At 44.5% G+C, this 17420-nt stretch overlaps 1 protein-coding gene across 3 annotated transcripts in view; it reads right to left on the bottom strand.

The window, feature by feature from the left end:
- mllt10 (MLLT10 histone lysine methyltransferase DOT1L cofactor) overlaps positions 1 to 17420 on the bottom strand; it is a 359252-nt gene that overhangs the window by 154882 nt on the left and 186950 nt on the right. For all 3 annotated transcript variants that reach the window (XM_070881398.1, XM_070881397.1, XM_070881399.1), the window contains exon 7: positions 1131 to 1226. In XM_070881398.1, coding sequence (XP_070737499.1) covers positions 1131 to 1226 — 96 coding nt within the window. The remainder of the gene's footprint in view (positions 1 to 1130; positions 1227 to 17420) is intronic.

Below are 17420 nucleotides of genomic sequence, written 5' to 3'. Positions count from 1 at the left end.
TATTCCTATAGGTTTTAAAACTGCTTCTGTGTATTTATAAAATTGATATGTTTATATGTTAGAATTATGGGGTTCAAAATTGGCCCACCCCTTTTCTCGGCGCACTCACCGGAGATGCAGCACTTTTCTGCGTTGAAAAGTGCTCCGAAAAAAAATCGCTGCCCACTTTGGCCGCTGTCCGGCCTCTCCCAGGCGCAATGTGGCCAGTCAGGTTGGAGGCAGAGCCAGCGTCCCGTGCTGAAAACAGTGCCGGGACATCTGCACATGTGCGTTGGAGTGTGCGCGCATGCGCTGTAGCTCTTTGCCCCCAGCCTCTCAGTGTGCGTGCTGCAGCGTGGGACCCGATCATCAGCATCATCATCATACCGGCTGCTATCCCAGGCCGAGTGGCCTACCACACAGGCCGGCACGCTGCCTTCCCGGGCAGAAGATGAAGGTAGGGTAGGACTTATTTACTTCTATTTTTTATTTGGATATTTTGAAAAAATTATGTAAATATGTTTTGTCTCTTGTGAATAGTGGTGAACATTTGTCAAGCCTAGTCACCTGGTGCTATTGTGAAAGAAGAACATAAGTGACGAAGTAACACTGAGAGAATCTCTTATTTATTGAAGTAGACTTTATTTAGATAATATGGGCTCAATTTTGGCCCAGTATAATCATTGCAAACAAATAGTTGTTTAAATTAGTTGAGAGATTAGGGCAATTTAATTCAACTATCTTTTACTTCTTTTATTTTTGTAGTTTAAACTTCCATGAATGCTTCTGTTGTATAGTAAATTAACTTTGCGAAGTTTGTCATATGATGTCCTGTATAGCTGTTTGATCCTATTCACATTCTTTAGTCAAGTCATTAAGTTCTGCTGGCCTCCGATGTACCAACCTGCGCTGATTTCTTAACTCTCCGCAAAGGTTCTCTGAAGTGGCCACATACGGTGGCCTAAGTAGATTTAGAGTAACTATGAGCTGGCCAAAGTGGCCTAAATGCCAAAAACAGGCGTAGGTGGCTGGTAACGCCCCCTTTTGAGAAAAACTAAACTAAACAAAAAAAAACAGATTTATATTTGCAATTTCATATTATTAACCCAATACACTAATCTATTTGCATTTTAAAACATATTACCACTTACCTTTTCAGTTGTCACAGTGAGAGGTGGAACTGCAGATGGCAAATCCAAAGATTTTTTGATTTTTTGTTGTCTGTATTTGTCTCTGTCCTTCTGTTTCTGCAGAAAAGAATTCATGAACAACCATGCATGAACAAACTTGAAGCATTCTTTTATAAAACACTTATATTTCACATTGAAAGTATGAAAATTAACCACGCACTATATGAACTGTGTATTCAAAACTCTGCTGCCTGCATCTTATCCTACACCAATTTGCACTTGTTCATCACCCCATCCTTGCTGACTTAACATTGGTTCTTCATCCCCAAACACAGAGTTAGAATTCAACATTCTTACCCTTTTGTTTAAATCCTTCAATGGCCTTGGACTATTTTCCCTCCCCCTACCCCCAATCTCTGTAACCTCCTCTAACCGTACAGATACCAACCCCACCCCTTCCATTCATCTGACTCCAGTTTCCTGCGCATCACCCTTTCCTTTGTCCCACTATTGGCGGTCATGCCATCAGCCACCTAAATCCCACTCTCTGGAATTTTCTCCCTAAATGACTGCCTCTTTACCTCCCCTTCTCCTTTCCCTCCTCAAAGTCCCTTTGTTCGCCGTTGGCTCAGCATGTTATTCCTCGCGTCTCTGAATCACCTTGGGACATTTTTCTACGTTAAATGAATCACTATAAATGCAACTTGTTGTTACACAAAGACAGGGTTATGGATCATCACTCATACTGTACTCCAAGAAAGACAAACCAAACTGCTAACAATGTAACCAAAATATTAGCATGTCAAAATATTTTGTCCCCTTCAAAAACACACTATGGCAGTAAACCAAACATCATTTTGGGCATTCTGACTTAATGAAGGTGGAATCACATTATGAGTGTGTTTAAAACAGCTATGTGGAAGTAAACTATAAACAAAAAGAAACGACAAACATTCCATTTTTGTTACAATTACTTGCAACTCATGAGGCAGACGTACGAGTGCAACAGATCTGCATGCAAATTTAATTCAAAAATTGATTTTTTTTTTAACATGCAATTTGGAGGGCTTTATTTTAAATAAAGCTAATAGAAACTCAATATAAATTGATAACATTTGAAAATGACACCAAACTCTGAGCGACAGTGAAGGAAAGATATTTATATGGTACCTTTAGCAACCTCAGGACGTCCCAAAGTGCTGTACAGCCAATGAAGTGTAGTCACTCTTGCAAGTAGGAAACAGGGCAGCGAATTTGCACATAGCAAGCTCCCACAAACAGCAACAAGAGAATGGCCAGATCTTTTTAGTGGTGGTTGATTGAGGGATAAGTATTGGCTGGGGAGAACTCCCCTGCTAGTCTTCTAAATAATGGCACGGGATCTTTTACGTCCATCTGACGAAGTGGACAGGGCCTCGGTTTTAACTTCTCATCCAAAAGACACCTCCGAAAATGCAGCACTCCCTCCCTACTGCACTTAAGTGTAGCCTAGATTTTGTGCTCAAGTCTTGGCAGTGGGACTTAACCCCACAATCTTCTGACTCAGAGGCGAGAGTGGTACCAACTGAGCCACAGCTGTCAGCAGTGAAAGGAGAAGCAGCAGCCTGGAAGTTACAGAATGAGCTACACAATATGCGAGTATGATGAACAATGGCTGAAGAAATTTAAATCTTACAAATGTCAAGTATGCACATAGAAAGGAAAATGGGAGACATATACTCCATGAATGGTGTTGAAATAATGGTGAGGTTTTAAAGGGACCCAAGAGCTCCAGTAGACTAAATGTTCAACTTGTCCAACCAATGCAGAGCAGCAATTCATAAAGCTAACTGAATGTTGAAGTCCTTAGCCAAAACAGTAAAAGTTACAGTCAAAATACACAGTACTCTGGTCAAACCGTACCTCAAGAACGGTGTCCAGCAAAGAAATAAATAGAACATTAAAGCATTGGCGAAGAGCCATGAGGCTGATTCCTATAAGTAGGGGTCTGATCTGAGACTGCAGAGACTTAAGTTTTTCAGCCTTGAAAGAAGGCATCTTAGAGGTATATAAGCAAATGGTATGTTTAAAAAAAAAATCAAGAATATTACTTAAAAATAAACAGTGAAAGGAGGACAAGGGGACATAGGTCCAAACTAGTAAAATATAACTTTAAGACCAATATCAAGAAGTTCTTTCAGAGAGTTATTAACATTTAGTATTAACTTCCAGGCAGAGTGGTAAAGGTGAAAATGCTGGAATCATTTAAGGAAAAAAACTTACAATTCGGGCGAGTTTAGGACTATTCTCGATGTATGAATTAAAATGTACTGAATGGCCTTCGTCATCTGTAAGTATCCTTATTATAAGGATGTTATGAAAACAGGTTGAATGGTAAAGTAATCAAAGTAAAACCACTGTGAAACAGCAACTGTGGAAAACATTTCCATGGTTCCCACTTCACACATGCAAGATACCAGCAAACTGCCACCGTTCAATAAATTGTATTCTTAATCAGCAATTACTGAAATATAGGATAAAAATAGATAGAGAGGTATTAGAAAGGCTGGCTGTACTTAAAGTAGATAAATCACCAGGAGCGGATGGGATGCATCCTAGGATGCTGAGGGAATGGAGGGCGGAAATCGCGGAGGTACTGGCCATAATATTCCAATCCTCCATAGATAAGGGGGTGGTGCCAGAGGACTGGAGAATTGCAGATGTTATACCATTGTACAAAAAAGGGAGTAAAGATAAACCCAGCAACTACAGGCCAGTCAGTTTAATCTCGGTCATGGGGAAGCTTGTAGAAACAGTAATCAGGGACAAAATTGTCATTTGGATAAGGGTGGATTAATTAAGGAAAGCCAGCATGGATTCGTTAAAGGTACATCATGTTTAACCAACTTGATAGAGTTTTTTGATGAGGTAACAGAGATAAGGATAATGTGGTTGAAGTAGTATACATGGATTTCCAAAAGGCTTTTGACAAAGAGCCACATAATAGGCTTGCCCCAGCAAAATTAAAGCTCATGTGATAAAAGGGACAGTGGCAGCCCGGATACGAAATTGGCTAAGTAACAGGAAACAGAGAATAGTGGTGAACAGTTGTTTTTCAACTGGAAGGATGGATAGGGCCCAAGTTTCCACAGGAGTTGCTCCTATTTTTTTTGGAGCAACTAGTTTTTTTTTGGAGTATCCTAAAAATCGCAATTCTCCACATTTAGTTTGCTCCAGTTTCAGTGAGTTAGTTCAGTTTCTTTTTAGTTCAGTTTTTTTTCCAAAAAGGGGGCATTACTAGCCACTTACGCCTGTTTTGGCCATTTAAGCAAGTTTAGACAGCGAAAAGTTACTCCAAACTAATTTCGGGCCAGCGTATGTGTCCACTTTTGTATGCTCAGAAAAACCTTGCAGACACTTTAGAAATCAGGCGCAGGTAGCCAGAGATTTTGGGGGGGGGGGGGGGGGGAGGGAAGTTGGAGGATTTTCCAAAGCATTAAACACTTCACTTTTAACAATAAAGAACCATCATCAATATGACAGTGTTATGATAGGAATGCTAGTTTTTTTTTAAATCCCAAGCGAGACTGGACAGGGTGTATGTGCTATCAGCCTGACTAAACGGAGTAAAGATAGCTAGATATTAAAGTACTGGAAAATCTTTGAAGATTCTTTTCTTTTCTCCTCCCTCCGCCGGATCAAAACTCCCCAGGGGTCGGTTCTAGGGTCACTGCTTTTCTTGATATATATTAATGACTTGGACGTGGGTGTACAGGGCACAATTTCAAAATTTGCAGGTGACACAGAACTTGGAAGTACAGTGAACCGTGAGGAAGAGATTGATAAGACTTCAGGGAGACATACACAGGCTGGTGAAATAGGTGAACATGTGGCAGATGAAGTTTAACGGCGAAAAATGTGAAGCGATGCATTTTGGTAGAAAGAATGAGGAGAGGACATATAAACTAAATGGTACAATCCTAAAGAACATAAGAAATAAGAACAGGAGTAGGCCATACGGCTCCTCGAGCCTGCTCCGCCATTCAATAAGATTATGGTTGATCTGATCATGGACTCAGCTCCACTTCCCCGCCCGCTCCCCATAACCCCTTATCATTTAAGAAACTGTCTATTTCTGTCTTACATTTATTCAATGTCCCAGCTTCCACAGCTCTCTGAGGCAGCGAATTCCACAGATCAACAACCCTCAGAGAAGAAATTTTTCCTCATCTCTGTTTTAAATGGACGGCCCCTTATTCTAAGATCATGCCCTCTAGTTCTAGTCTCCCCCATCAGTGGAAACATCCTCTCTGCATGTACCTTGTCAAGCCCCCTCATAATCTTATACGTTTTGATAAGATCACCTCTCATTCTTCTGAATTCCAATGAGTAGAGGCCCAACCTACTCAACCTTTCCTCATAAGTCAACCCCCTCATCCCCGGAATCAACCTAGTGAACCTTCTCTGAACTGCCTCCAAAGCAAGTATATCCTTTTGTAAATATGGAAATCAAAACTGCATGCAGTATTCCAGGTGTGGCCTCACCAATACCTTATATAGCTGTAGCAAGACTTCCCTGCTTTTATACTCCATCCCCTTTGCAATAAAGGCCAAGATACCATTGGCCTTCCTGATCACTTGCTGTACCTGCATACGATCCTTTTGGGGGTGCACGAACAGAGAGACCTAGGGATATGTGCACATTGAAGGCGGTAGGGCAGGCTGAGAAAGCAGTTAAAATGGCTTATGGGATCCATAAATAAAGGTAGAGTTAGATGTGGCCCTTACGGCTAAAGGGATCAAGGGGTATTGATAGAAAGCAGGAATGGGGTACAAAAGTTGCATGATCAGCCATGATCATATTGAATGGTGGTGCAGGCTCAAAGGGCCTACTCCTGCACCTATTTTCTATGTTTCTAGTACAAAAGTGTGGAAATTATGATGAACCTGTATAAAACTCTGGCTCGGGCCCAACTGAAGTATTGTGTCCAATTCTGGGCACCACACTTTAGGAAGGATGTGAAAGCCTTAGAGAAGGTGCAGAAAAGATTTACGAGAATGATTCCACAAATGAGTTAGGTTAATAGACTGGAGAAGCTGGGATCGTTCTCCTTGGAGCAGGGATGATTGAAAGGAGATTTGATAGATATGTTCAAAATCATGACAGCATAGATAGAGAGAAAATATTCCCATTGGCAGAAGGGTCGAGAACTAGGGACACAAATTTAAAGTGATTGGCAAAAGAACCAAAGACGATGCAAGAAACAGCTTTTTTTTTACGCAGTGAGTGGTTAAGATCTGGAATGCACAGTCTGAAAGGGTGGCGGTAGCAGACTCAATTTTATCTTTCAAAAGGGAGTTGGATAAGTATCTGAAGGAAATAATTTGCAGGGCTACGGGGAAAGGGCAGGGGAGTGGGACTAGTCGAGAGTCGGTATGGGCTCAACAGGTCGAATGACCTTCTTGGGCACTGTAACCATTCTATGATCTGTAACCCATTGCTAGATATTTTAGAGTGACAATCAATGTGAGATTAATAGCCTAATTTACAACAAGACTAAGTATGAAGCTAATTTATTTACATGTTTCTGCACAATAAATTCAATTGAGGTGATGCACCGTGCTTCAAAGTGAAGAAAAACATAGAGGATCACTTTCTGTTTAAGAACTTCTCCTTTTAATGCTAGAACAATGTACTTGTCAGATAGTTAAACTTTTTTCAGTACTGTTTGAAGGCACTTGAGCCTACCTCCTTGGCAGACCACTCTACTGATGTCAATTATAGAGTGGTTTCATCACAAATGGCAAAAGATGTGATTTCAGAGAAACCAGAATGCTATTTCAGAGCCAGGCGAGCCTGGGAGCCATTTTACATGCCAGAAAATTTGCATTTCCTGGCTATAGCATCATTTCCCAAGATTATCTGGCTTCATAGCAATGGAGTCACTGCATAATTGGAGTCACCAAGCAGAGAGGAAGAACTTAGTCAAGGGTCTTCAGGTCGATGTTAAAATTGCCATTTTTTAAAAATATTAATATATCTGGAGAAGTATAATTTTTAACAAAAGGGGAGTACTCTGAACATAAGTCATTCCTTTGACAAATCTCTCAAGACAGAATTGTAATAAACATGTTCTCTTGTAACAAAAAACATAATCACAATTCAAACAGTGGAGTTGTAAAAGTTTGGCACACTAAGAATGCTTGCTTTGAATTTTAATTGTTCCTTTCATTTAAAACAAATTTTGTCCATTTATTTATTACACTCTAGTTCTGATATTTCAGTCACTTTCTGCATTAAACAGTTTGATTTATCCAATAATTTGAATTAAACAACATAAGCAAAACAACAAAGTGGAAATTCAATGTTGTTAAAAAAGAATCAGATAATTTGAATTATGTGGCTTTGAATTGAGAGTAGATTGATTTTTAATCCAGTAATCCGAACAACAGTAAGTAACAAGGTCGAAGTATATCTAGAGTTTAAAAAATGCCAGCAATCATTTGACCACTTGGCTTCATCTTATGCTCAGTAATTATTGATGTGGTATATAACACCTCCCTGATACAAACATCATATTATTCACTATTGCCTAAATTATATTACATTAAAGGGTTATGGATTAAACATTGACAATTGCCTATTAAACGTTAAATGTGAAAACCCACAATCTAGCATGCACTGCTCAGGCAATTAAGAAAACACAAGCATAAATTAAGATTAAAAAGAGGCTTGTTTACGATTAACCTTCTTGATTTCGAACAAATTATCTTTCAAGACCATCTGGAAGCCATTAACATTGCAGCAAAAGTCTCCTTATAAAACACACACAAATGCAGATTAAGACTCTGCGTACAGCGAAACCTCATCATACAATTTTAATCCTAAATTTTAATCCCAATGCTGTTAAACTTTCCTAATATTTCCTGTTCAATCCTCAATGTAAAAGATATATCAATCAAAGAAAGGTATACGCTTTGATAATTGCAAATACATCACTTAGAATAGTACAGCACAGAAGACGGCCATTTGGCCCATCGTATCTGCGCCGGCTTTCGAATTGCATTCCAGTTAGTCCCACTCCCTTGCTCTTTCCCCAATATCCCTGCAATTTTTTCTCCTTCAAGTATTTACCCAATTCCTTTTTAAAGGCTACTATTGAATCTGTATGGCTTCTCTTCCTGCTCCTGCACCATTACCTCTACTGCCCCCTTCTATTTCTCATCTGCATGCTGCCTCTCTGTGACATCATCTGAAAACACAGCATCAGTTTCTACATGTACGCCAATGACACCCAGCTCTATCTCACCACCACCATGCTCAACCCTTTCACTGTCTCTAAATTGCTTCCCTGACATCAGCAGAAATTTCCTCCAACTAAATATTAGGAAGACCAAAACCATTGTCTTCAGTCCCTGCCACAAACTCCATTCCGTAGCCACGAACTACATAACTCTCCCTTCCCTTGCAACAGTGAGGCTGAACCTTGGTGTCGCATTTGACCCGGAGATGAGCTTCTGACCACATATCCATGCTATCACTAAGATCGTCTACTTCCACCTCCATAACATTGCCCGCCTCAGCTCATCTGCTGCTGTAACCCTCATCCATGTCTTTGTTATCTCTAGACTTGACTATTTCAATACGCTCCTGGTTGGCCTCCCATCTTCCACCCACCATAAACTTAAGGTCATCTAAAATTCTGCTGCCCGTACCCTAAATCATACCGTTCACCAATCACCCCTGTGCTCCCAGTTCAGCAATGCTTCAATTTTAAAAATTATATAATTTCTTTCATATTCTTCCATGGCCTTGCTCCTGCACATCTCTAACCTCCTCCAGCCCTCCGAGGTATCGCCACTCCTTCCAATTATGGCATCCTACATAATTCTCAATTTTAATCGCTCTAACATTGGTGGCCGTGCCTTCAGCTGCTGAGGCCCTCAGCTCTGGAATTTTCTCCCGAAACCTCTCTTTCCTACTTTAAGACACTCTTTCAACACTGATTTCCCTTTATGCTGGTTACATCCTCAAAAAACTCGTCAAACACTATTTCCTTTTCATAAAACAATGTTGACTCTGCCTAATCATATTGGTCTAGAAATTGCAGTTGGAGGCGAACTCCCGGAGTACGTCTCCAACCTGCAAAACATTTACAAAAGTACCTCCTGTCATCCAGGCTGTGAAGAGTGTCTCAGGCCTCCAGGCGGACGGCAAGATAAAGGCCCACGGATCTCAGGGCTGCAAGTGGTTCGACAGCATCCCTGGGATCACGTGGGCCCCGTCCTCCAACTACAAAGGAGGATTCCATTGCAATTATTTACACAGGGAATCCCCTAATAATGTTCAATGGAATCCCCAAATAATTATACATGTACAGAATTCTCATAATTATAAATGTATTGAATTGTAATTTTATTCATAAGTTCCTTCATTGCACCAACCTCAATAAAAATGTAACTTTTTGATAAAATAATTTTTAACATCTTAATCCGGGCCAATATTTGCATAAACTCATTTAAAGTGTATGTGCATAATTTTGGATTTTTAAATGTTTTATTAAAATCTTATATATACCCTCGCACTGATGAAAGGCGGCCCTACGCCTGATTTTTACCAGCCACAAGAGTTGCATGGGCAATTGCTGGGCAAATAGCCCAACTCTGCGGCAGCAATACTAATTTTTCAGGCAACTCAGATGATCTGTAAAGATGTACCCGAGAGTACACCATCACAGAGACTGCAATTTCAGGGCCATTGTGATTTTCTAAGTGCTCTGTTACCACATCCTTAATAATGGATTCAACATTTTCCCGATGACGGTCAGGCTAACTGGCCTGTCGTTCCCAGTTTTCTTTCTTTCTCCCTAATTTCTTGAATAGCGAAGTTACATTTTCTACCTTCCAATCCGCTGAGACCGTTCCAGAATGTAGGGAATTTTAGAAGATCACAATCAAAGCATCCACTTATCTGCAGCCACCTCTTTTAGGTCTATGATGTAGGCTGCCAGGTCCAGGGGATTTGTCGGCTTTTAGTCCCATTAGTTTCATAAGAAATAGGAGCAGGAGAAGGCCATTTGGCCCCTCGAGCCTGCTCCGCTATGCAATAAGATCATGGCTGATAAAGTACTTTTTCTCTACTGATATTAATTACTTGAAGTTCCTCACATTCATTAACCCCTTGGTGGCCCGCTATTTTTAGTATGCTTTTAGTGTCTTCTACTGTGAAGACAAATATAAAATATTTGCTTAAAGTCTCTTTCATTTCCTTGTTCCTCAATATAATTTCTCCTATCTCAGCCTCTGAAGGACCAACGCTTACTTTTGCCACTCTCTTCCTTTTTACACACTTATAAAAGCTTTTACAATCTGTTTTTATATTTCGTGCTAATTTACTCTCATTCTTTTTTCTCCCCTTTTGTCAATTTTTTGGTCATCCTTTGCTGATTTCTAAAGCTCTCTCAATCCTCAGGTGTACTACTATTCTTCACAATTTTATAAGCCTCTTCTTTTAATAATACAATTAACTTCTATGTTAATATTATACGACGGATGGATCACTTTTTATGTGGAAATATATTTCTCAATGGAATATATATTCGTTGAGAATTTTTCAAAATGTCTTTAAATGTTTGCCATTGCTTATCTATCTTCTTATCTTTTAATCTAATTGCTCAATCTACCTTAGCCAACTCGTCCCTCATATCTATGTAATTGGCTTTATTTAAGTTTAAGACATTAGTTTCAGACTCAAGAAGGGTCACTCTCAAACTCTATGAAATTCTATCTTATTATGATCACTCCGCCCTAGAGGATCCTGTACTAAAAGATTACTAATTAACCCTGTCCATTACACAAAACAAGATCTAAAAGAGCCTGTTCCCTGGGTGGTTCCATGATGTATTGTTCCAGGAAACTGTCCTGAATGCATTCCATGAACTTCTCCTCCAGTGTATCTTGCCAATTTTACTTGTCCAGTCTATATGAAGATTAAAGTCCCCCACGATTATTGCACACCTTTGTTACAATCTCCTATTATTTATTAATTGAAGGCCAATAAATCCCCGGGGCCTGATAGTCTGCATCCCAGAGTACTTAAGGAAGTGGCTCTAGAAATAGTGGATGCATAGGTCATCATTTTCCAACAGTTTATCGACTCTGAATCAGTTCCTATGGACTGGAGGGTAGCTAATGTAACACCACTTTTTGAAAAAGGAGGGAGAGAAAACGGGTAATTATAGACCGGTTAGCCTGACATCAGTAGTGGGGAAAATGTTGGAATCAATTATTAAAGATGAAATAGCAGCGCATTTGGAAAGCAGTGACAGGAGCGGTCCAAGTCAGCATGGATTTATGAAAGGGAAATCATGCTTGACAAATCTTCTAGAATTTTTTGAGGGTGTAACGAGTAGAGTGGACAAGGGAGATAAAGTGGGGATGTGGTGTATTTGGACTTTCAAAAGGCTTTTGACAAGGTCCTACACAAGAGATTGGTGTGCAAAATTAAAGCAAATGGTATTGGGGGTAACGTACTGACGTGGATAGAGAACTGATTGGCAGATAGGAAGCAGAGAGTCGGGATAAACAGGTCCTTTTCAGAATGGCAGGCTGTGACTAGTGGAGTGCCGCAGGGCTCAGTGCTGGGATCCCAGCTATTTACAATATACATTAATGATTTAGATGAAGGAATTGAGTGTAATATCTCCAAGTTTGCAGATGACACTAAGCTGGGTGGCAGTGTGAGCTGTGAGGAGGACATTAAGTGGCTGCAGGGTGACTTGGACAGGTTAGGTGAGTGGGCAAATGCATGGCAGATGCAGTATAATGTGGATAAATGTGAGGTTATCCACTCTGGGGGCAAAAACGCGAAGACAGATTATCTGAATGGCGGAAGATTAGGAAAAGGGGAGGTGCAACGAGATCTGGGTGTCATGGTACATCAGTCATTGAAAGCTGGCATGCAGGTACAGCAGGCGGTGAAGGCGGCAAATGGTATGTTGGCCTTCATAGCTAGGGGATTTGAGTATAGGAGCAGGGAGGTCTTAATTGCAGTTATACAGGGCCTTGGTGAGGCCTCACCTGGAATATTGTGTTCAGTTTTGGTCTCCTAATCTGAGGAAGGACGTTCTTGCTATTGAGGGAGTGCAGTGAAGGTTCACCAGACTGATTCCCAGGATGGCAGGACTGACATATGAGGACAGACTGGATCGACTGGGCCTGTATTCACTGGAGTTTAGAAAGATAAGAGGGGATCTCATAGAAACATATAAAATTCTGACAGGACTGGACAGGTTAACTGCAGGAAGAATGTTCCCGATGTTGGGGAAGTCCAGAACCAGGGGACACAGTCTAAGGATAAGGGGTAAGCCATTTAGGACTGAGATGAGGAGAAACTTCTTCACTCAGAGAGTTGTTAACCTGTGGCATTCCCTGCCGCAGAGGGTTGTTGATGCCAGGTCATTGGATATATTCAAGAGGGAGTTCGATATGGCCCTTACGGCTAAAGGGATCAAGGGGTATGGAGAGAAAGCAGGAAAGGGGTACTGAGATGAATAATCAGCCATGATCTTATTGAATGGTGGTGCACGCTCGAAGGGCCGAATGGCCCACTCCTGCCCCTATTTTCGATGTTTCTATGTTTAATACTCTGTCCAATGGTATAGCTATTGTTAAGGGGCCTATAAACGACTCCCATCACTGATTTCTGCTCCTTGTTATTTTTTTATCTCCACCTATACGGATTCTACTTCCTGACCTTCTGAACCAAGATCTTTTCTCACTACTATCCTTATGTTATCCTTTATCAGGGCTAACCCACTCCTTTTCAAAATGTAAAGTACCCTGGAGTATTTACTTCCCAAACTTGGTCACCTTGCAACCATGTCTCTGTAATGGCTATTAGATCATACCCATTTATCTCTATTTGTGCCAGTAATTCATCTATCTGGTTACGAATATTTCATGCATTCAGATAAAGAGCCTTTAGTTGTAACTTTTTACCATCATTCCCTACTTTCATCTTATTCACTGATGCACTATTATCTTCCATCTTGCTGTTTCTTCCCGTCACACACTGCCTACCTTTACCCAATTCACTACACTGCTATATTGCCTTGACTTTTCTCTTCAGATTACTAGAATTTCCCTTCACCTGCTCCCTCCCCGCCCCCCTCACTTTTTTTTTAGTTTAAAGTACCAGTTATTCACTGGTCCAAGCCCTGTTGAAGTGAAGCCTGTCCCAGCGGATCAGCTCCCTCTTTCCCCAGTACTGGTGTCAGTGCCCCATGAATCAAAACCTCTTCCTCCCACACTGCTCTTTGAGCCACGCATTTAACTCTTTGATCTGCTTATCCCTATGCCAATTTGCACGTGGCTCAGGTAGTAATCCAAATAGTATCTTTTGCGGTTCTGCTTATAATTTAGACTCTCTCGCTCCTCAGATTCCCTCATTCTTAGTTCTACCTATGTCGTTGGTTCCTACGTGGACCACAACAACTGGATCCTCTCCCTCCTCATGTCGCCTCTGGTTCTTTTGCCAATCACCTTAATTCTGTGCCCTCTCGTTATCGACCCTTCAGCCATTGGAAATAGTTTCTCTTTATTTACTCTATCTAAACCATTCATGATTTTAAACACCTCTATCAAATCTCCTCCTAGCCTTCTCTGCTCGAAGGAGATCAAGCCCAGCTTCTCCCATCTATCCAACTGTAATTTCCCATCCCTGGAACTATTCTAGCAAAACTCTTCTGCACCCTCTCTAAAGCCTTCACATCCTTCCTAAAGTGTGGTGCCCAGAATTGAACACAATACTTCAGTTGGGGCCGAACTAGTGTTTTACATAGGTTTAGTATTACTTCCTGGCTTTTGTACTCTATGCCTGTATTTATAAAGCCCAGGATTTCCTATATGCTTTGCTAACTTCTCCTGCCACGTTCAAAGATTTATGCACAAACACCCCCAGGTGTCTTTGTTCTTGCACCCCTTTTAAAATTGTACCAGTTAACATGTATTGTCACTCCGAATTCTGCCGACAAAAATGTATCATCTCTGCATTGAATTTCATCTGCTATTTATTCGGCCATCCACCAGCATGTCTAGGTCGTCTTGAAGTTATCTTTCTCACTGTTTACTACACTTCCAAGTTTCAGGTCATCTGCAAATTTCAAAACCGTGCACTGTACCCCAAAGTCCAAGTCATTAATGGACCAGAAACAGTAGTGACCCTAGTACTGAACTCGGGGAACTCCAATGTATACCTCCCTGCAGTCCGAAAAACAGCCATTCACCACAACTCTGTTTTCTATCCCTTAGCCAATCTTGTATCTGTGCTTCTACTCCTTTTATCCCATGGGCTTCAATTTTCCTGACAAGCCTAATATGTGGTACTTCATCAAACACCGTTTCGAAGTTCATATACACAACATCAGCTGCACTGCCCTCATTCGATATCTCACAGTAAGTGAAAACTTAAACAAATACATCTCTTTCTATTTTCGTCTAAAAATACTTTGATATTTTTCAATGTGGGGAAAAAAATCTTTAGTGACAAGCTACACTTCACAATACTTTCTGCACAAATGTTTCATATTTAGCCACTTTAATCAAGTAAACAAAGAAAAGAAGGCCTTGCATTTATATAGCGCCTTTCACATCCCAAAGCGCTTTACAGCACTTGGAAGTACTTTTGAAGTGTAGGAAACAGGGCAGCCAATTTGCACACTAGCTCCCACAAACAACAATGTGATAATGACCAGATAATTAGCATTTTTAGTCATGGAGTGACTATTTGTCCTAACTCTTGCTTCTGCGCGAGTTAGGACAAATAATCTCCGACTGCGCGTATGCCCCCCACATCGCAATTTCCACTAATGCTTTTCTGCGCATGCGCCCACCTTCCGCCCATCACCCCCCCACCGGCCCTGAGCACCACGTTGCCTCTACTGTGTCGAATGAACTTCGGATCATCCGCAGCGCTGATCATTCCTCCAATCCGTCGACCACGTTGCCTCCACTGTGTCGAGTCTCCGAACAGCCTCGCAACAGCACGTTGCGTCCACTGCAGCTCCGAGGCCTGGGCAGCGCTGATCCTCGGATCCATCTGGTCCCAAGAGAGCCCGCGGACGGCTGAGAGCGGCAGCAGGCGGCCGAGAGAGAGCGAGACCGGAGGGAGGGAGGGAGCGAGAGAGCGAGAGCGAGACCGGAGGGAGGGAGGGAGCGAGAGCGAGACCGGAGGGAGGGAGGGAGCGAGAGAGCGAGAGCGAGACCGGAGGGAGGGAGGGAGCGAGAGCGAGACCGGAGGGAGGGAGGGAGCGAGAGAGCGAGAGCGAGACCGGAGGGAGGGAGGGAGCGAGAGAGCGAGACCGGAGGGAGGGAGGGAGCGAGAGAGCGAGACCGGAGGGAGGGAGGGAGCGAGAGAGCGAGACCGGAGGGAGGGAGGGAGCGAGAGAGCGAGACCGGAGGGAGGGAGGGAGCGAAAGCGCGAGACCGGAGGGAGGGAGGGAGCGAAAGCGCGTGACCGGAGGGAGGGAGGGAGCGAGAGAGCGAGACCGGAGGGAGGGAGGGAGCGAGAGAGCGAGACCGGAGGGAGGGAGGGAGCGAGAGAGCGAGACCGGAGGGAGGGAGGGAGCGAGAGAGCGAGACCGGAGGGAGGGAGGGAGCGAGAGAGCGAGACCGGAGGGAGGGAGGGAGCGAGAGAGCGAGACCGGAGGGAGGGAGGGAGCGAGAGAGCGAGACCGGAGGGAGGGAGGGAGCGAGAGCGCGAGACCGGAGGGAGGGAGGGAGCGAGAGAGCGAGACCGGAGGGAGGGAGGGAGCGAGAGAGCGAGACCGGAGGGAGGGAGGGAGCGAGAGAGCGAGACCGGAGGGAGGGAGGGAGCGAGAGAGCGAGACCGAAGGGAGGGAGGGAGCGAGAGAGCGAGACCGGAGGGAGGGAGGGAGCGATAGAGCGAGACCGGAGGGAGGGAGGGAGCGAGAGAGCGAGACCGGAGGGAGGGAGGGAGCGAGAGAGCGAGACCGGAGGGAGGGAGGGAGCGAGAGAGCGAGACCGGAGGGAGGGAGGGAGCGAGAGAGCGAGACCGGAGGGAGGGAGGGAGCGAGAGCGCGAGACCGGAGGGAGGGAGGGAGCGAGAGAGCTAGACCGGAGGGAGGGAGGGAGCGAGAGAGCTAGACCGGAGGGAGGGAGGGAGCGAGAGAGCGAGACCGGAGGGAGGGAGGGAGCGAGAGAGCGAGACCGGAGGTAGGGAGGGAGCGAGACCGGAGGTAGGGAGGGAGCGAGAGAGAGAGCGAGACCGGAGGGAGGGAGCGAGAGAGCGAGACCGGAGGGAGGGAGGGAGCAAGAGAGAGACGGGAGGGAGGGAGGGAGGGAGTGAGAGCGAGAGAGAGAGAGCGCGAGACCGGAGGGAGTGAGTGAGTGAGTGACCGACCGGAGGGAGGGAGGGAGGGAGCGAGACCAGAGAGAGTGAGAGTGAGAGAGTGAGAGAGTGAGAGAGAGAGAGAGAGAGAGAGAGAGAGAGAGAGAGAGAGAGAGAGCGAGACCAGAGGGAGGGAGGGAGCGAGACCGGAGGGAGGGAGGGAGCGAGAGAGCGAGACTGGAGGGAGCGAGACTGGAGGGAGGGAGGGAGCGAGACCGGAGGGAGGGAGGGAGCGAGAGAGCGAGACCGGAGGGAGGGAGGGAGCGAGAGAGAGCGAGACCGGAGGGAGTGAGGGAGCAAGAGAGGAGACGGAGGGGGGAAGGAGGAGGGAGGGAGGAGTGAGAGCGAGAGACCGGAAGGAGGGAGGGAGCGAGAGAGAGAGAGCGAGAAAGAGAGGGAGGGAGGGAGGGAAGGAGGGAGCGAGAGAGAGAGCAAGACCAGAGGGAGGGAGAGAGAGAGAGAGAGACCGGAGGGAGGGAGGGAGCGAGAGCGCGAGACCGGAGGGAGGGAGGGAGCGAGAGAGAGAGAGAGAGAGAAAGAAAGAGAGAGCGAGACCGGAGGGAGGGAGGGAGGGAAAGAGGGAGCGAGAGAGAGAGCGAGACCGGAGGGAGAGAGGGAGAGAGAGAGAGAGAGAGAGAGAGAGAGAGAGAGAGAGAGAGAGAGAAAGACCGGAGGGAGGGAGGGAGCGAGAGAGACCGAGACCGGAGGGAGGGAGCGAGAGAGAGCGAGACCGGAGGTAGGGAGGGAGCGAGACCGGAGGTAGGGAGGGAGCGAGAGAGAGAGCGAGACCGGAGGGAGGGAGCGAGAGAGCGAGACCGGAGGGAGGGAGGGAGCAAGAGAGAGACGGGAGGGAGGGAGGGAGTGAGTGGGAGGGAGTGAGAGCGAGAGAGAGAGAGCGCGAGACCGGAGGGAGGGAGGGAGCG

This window comes from Pristiophorus japonicus, chromosome 5 (assembly GCF_044704955.1).
Source record: "Pristiophorus japonicus isolate sPriJap1 chromosome 5, sPriJap1.hap1, whole genome shotgun sequence".
Taxonomy (NCBI): domain Eukaryota; kingdom Metazoa; phylum Chordata; class Chondrichthyes; family Pristiophoridae; genus Pristiophorus; species Pristiophorus japonicus.
Note: the sequence above shows the minus strand (reverse complement) of the source record. Positions and strands in the feature narration are given on the sequence as shown.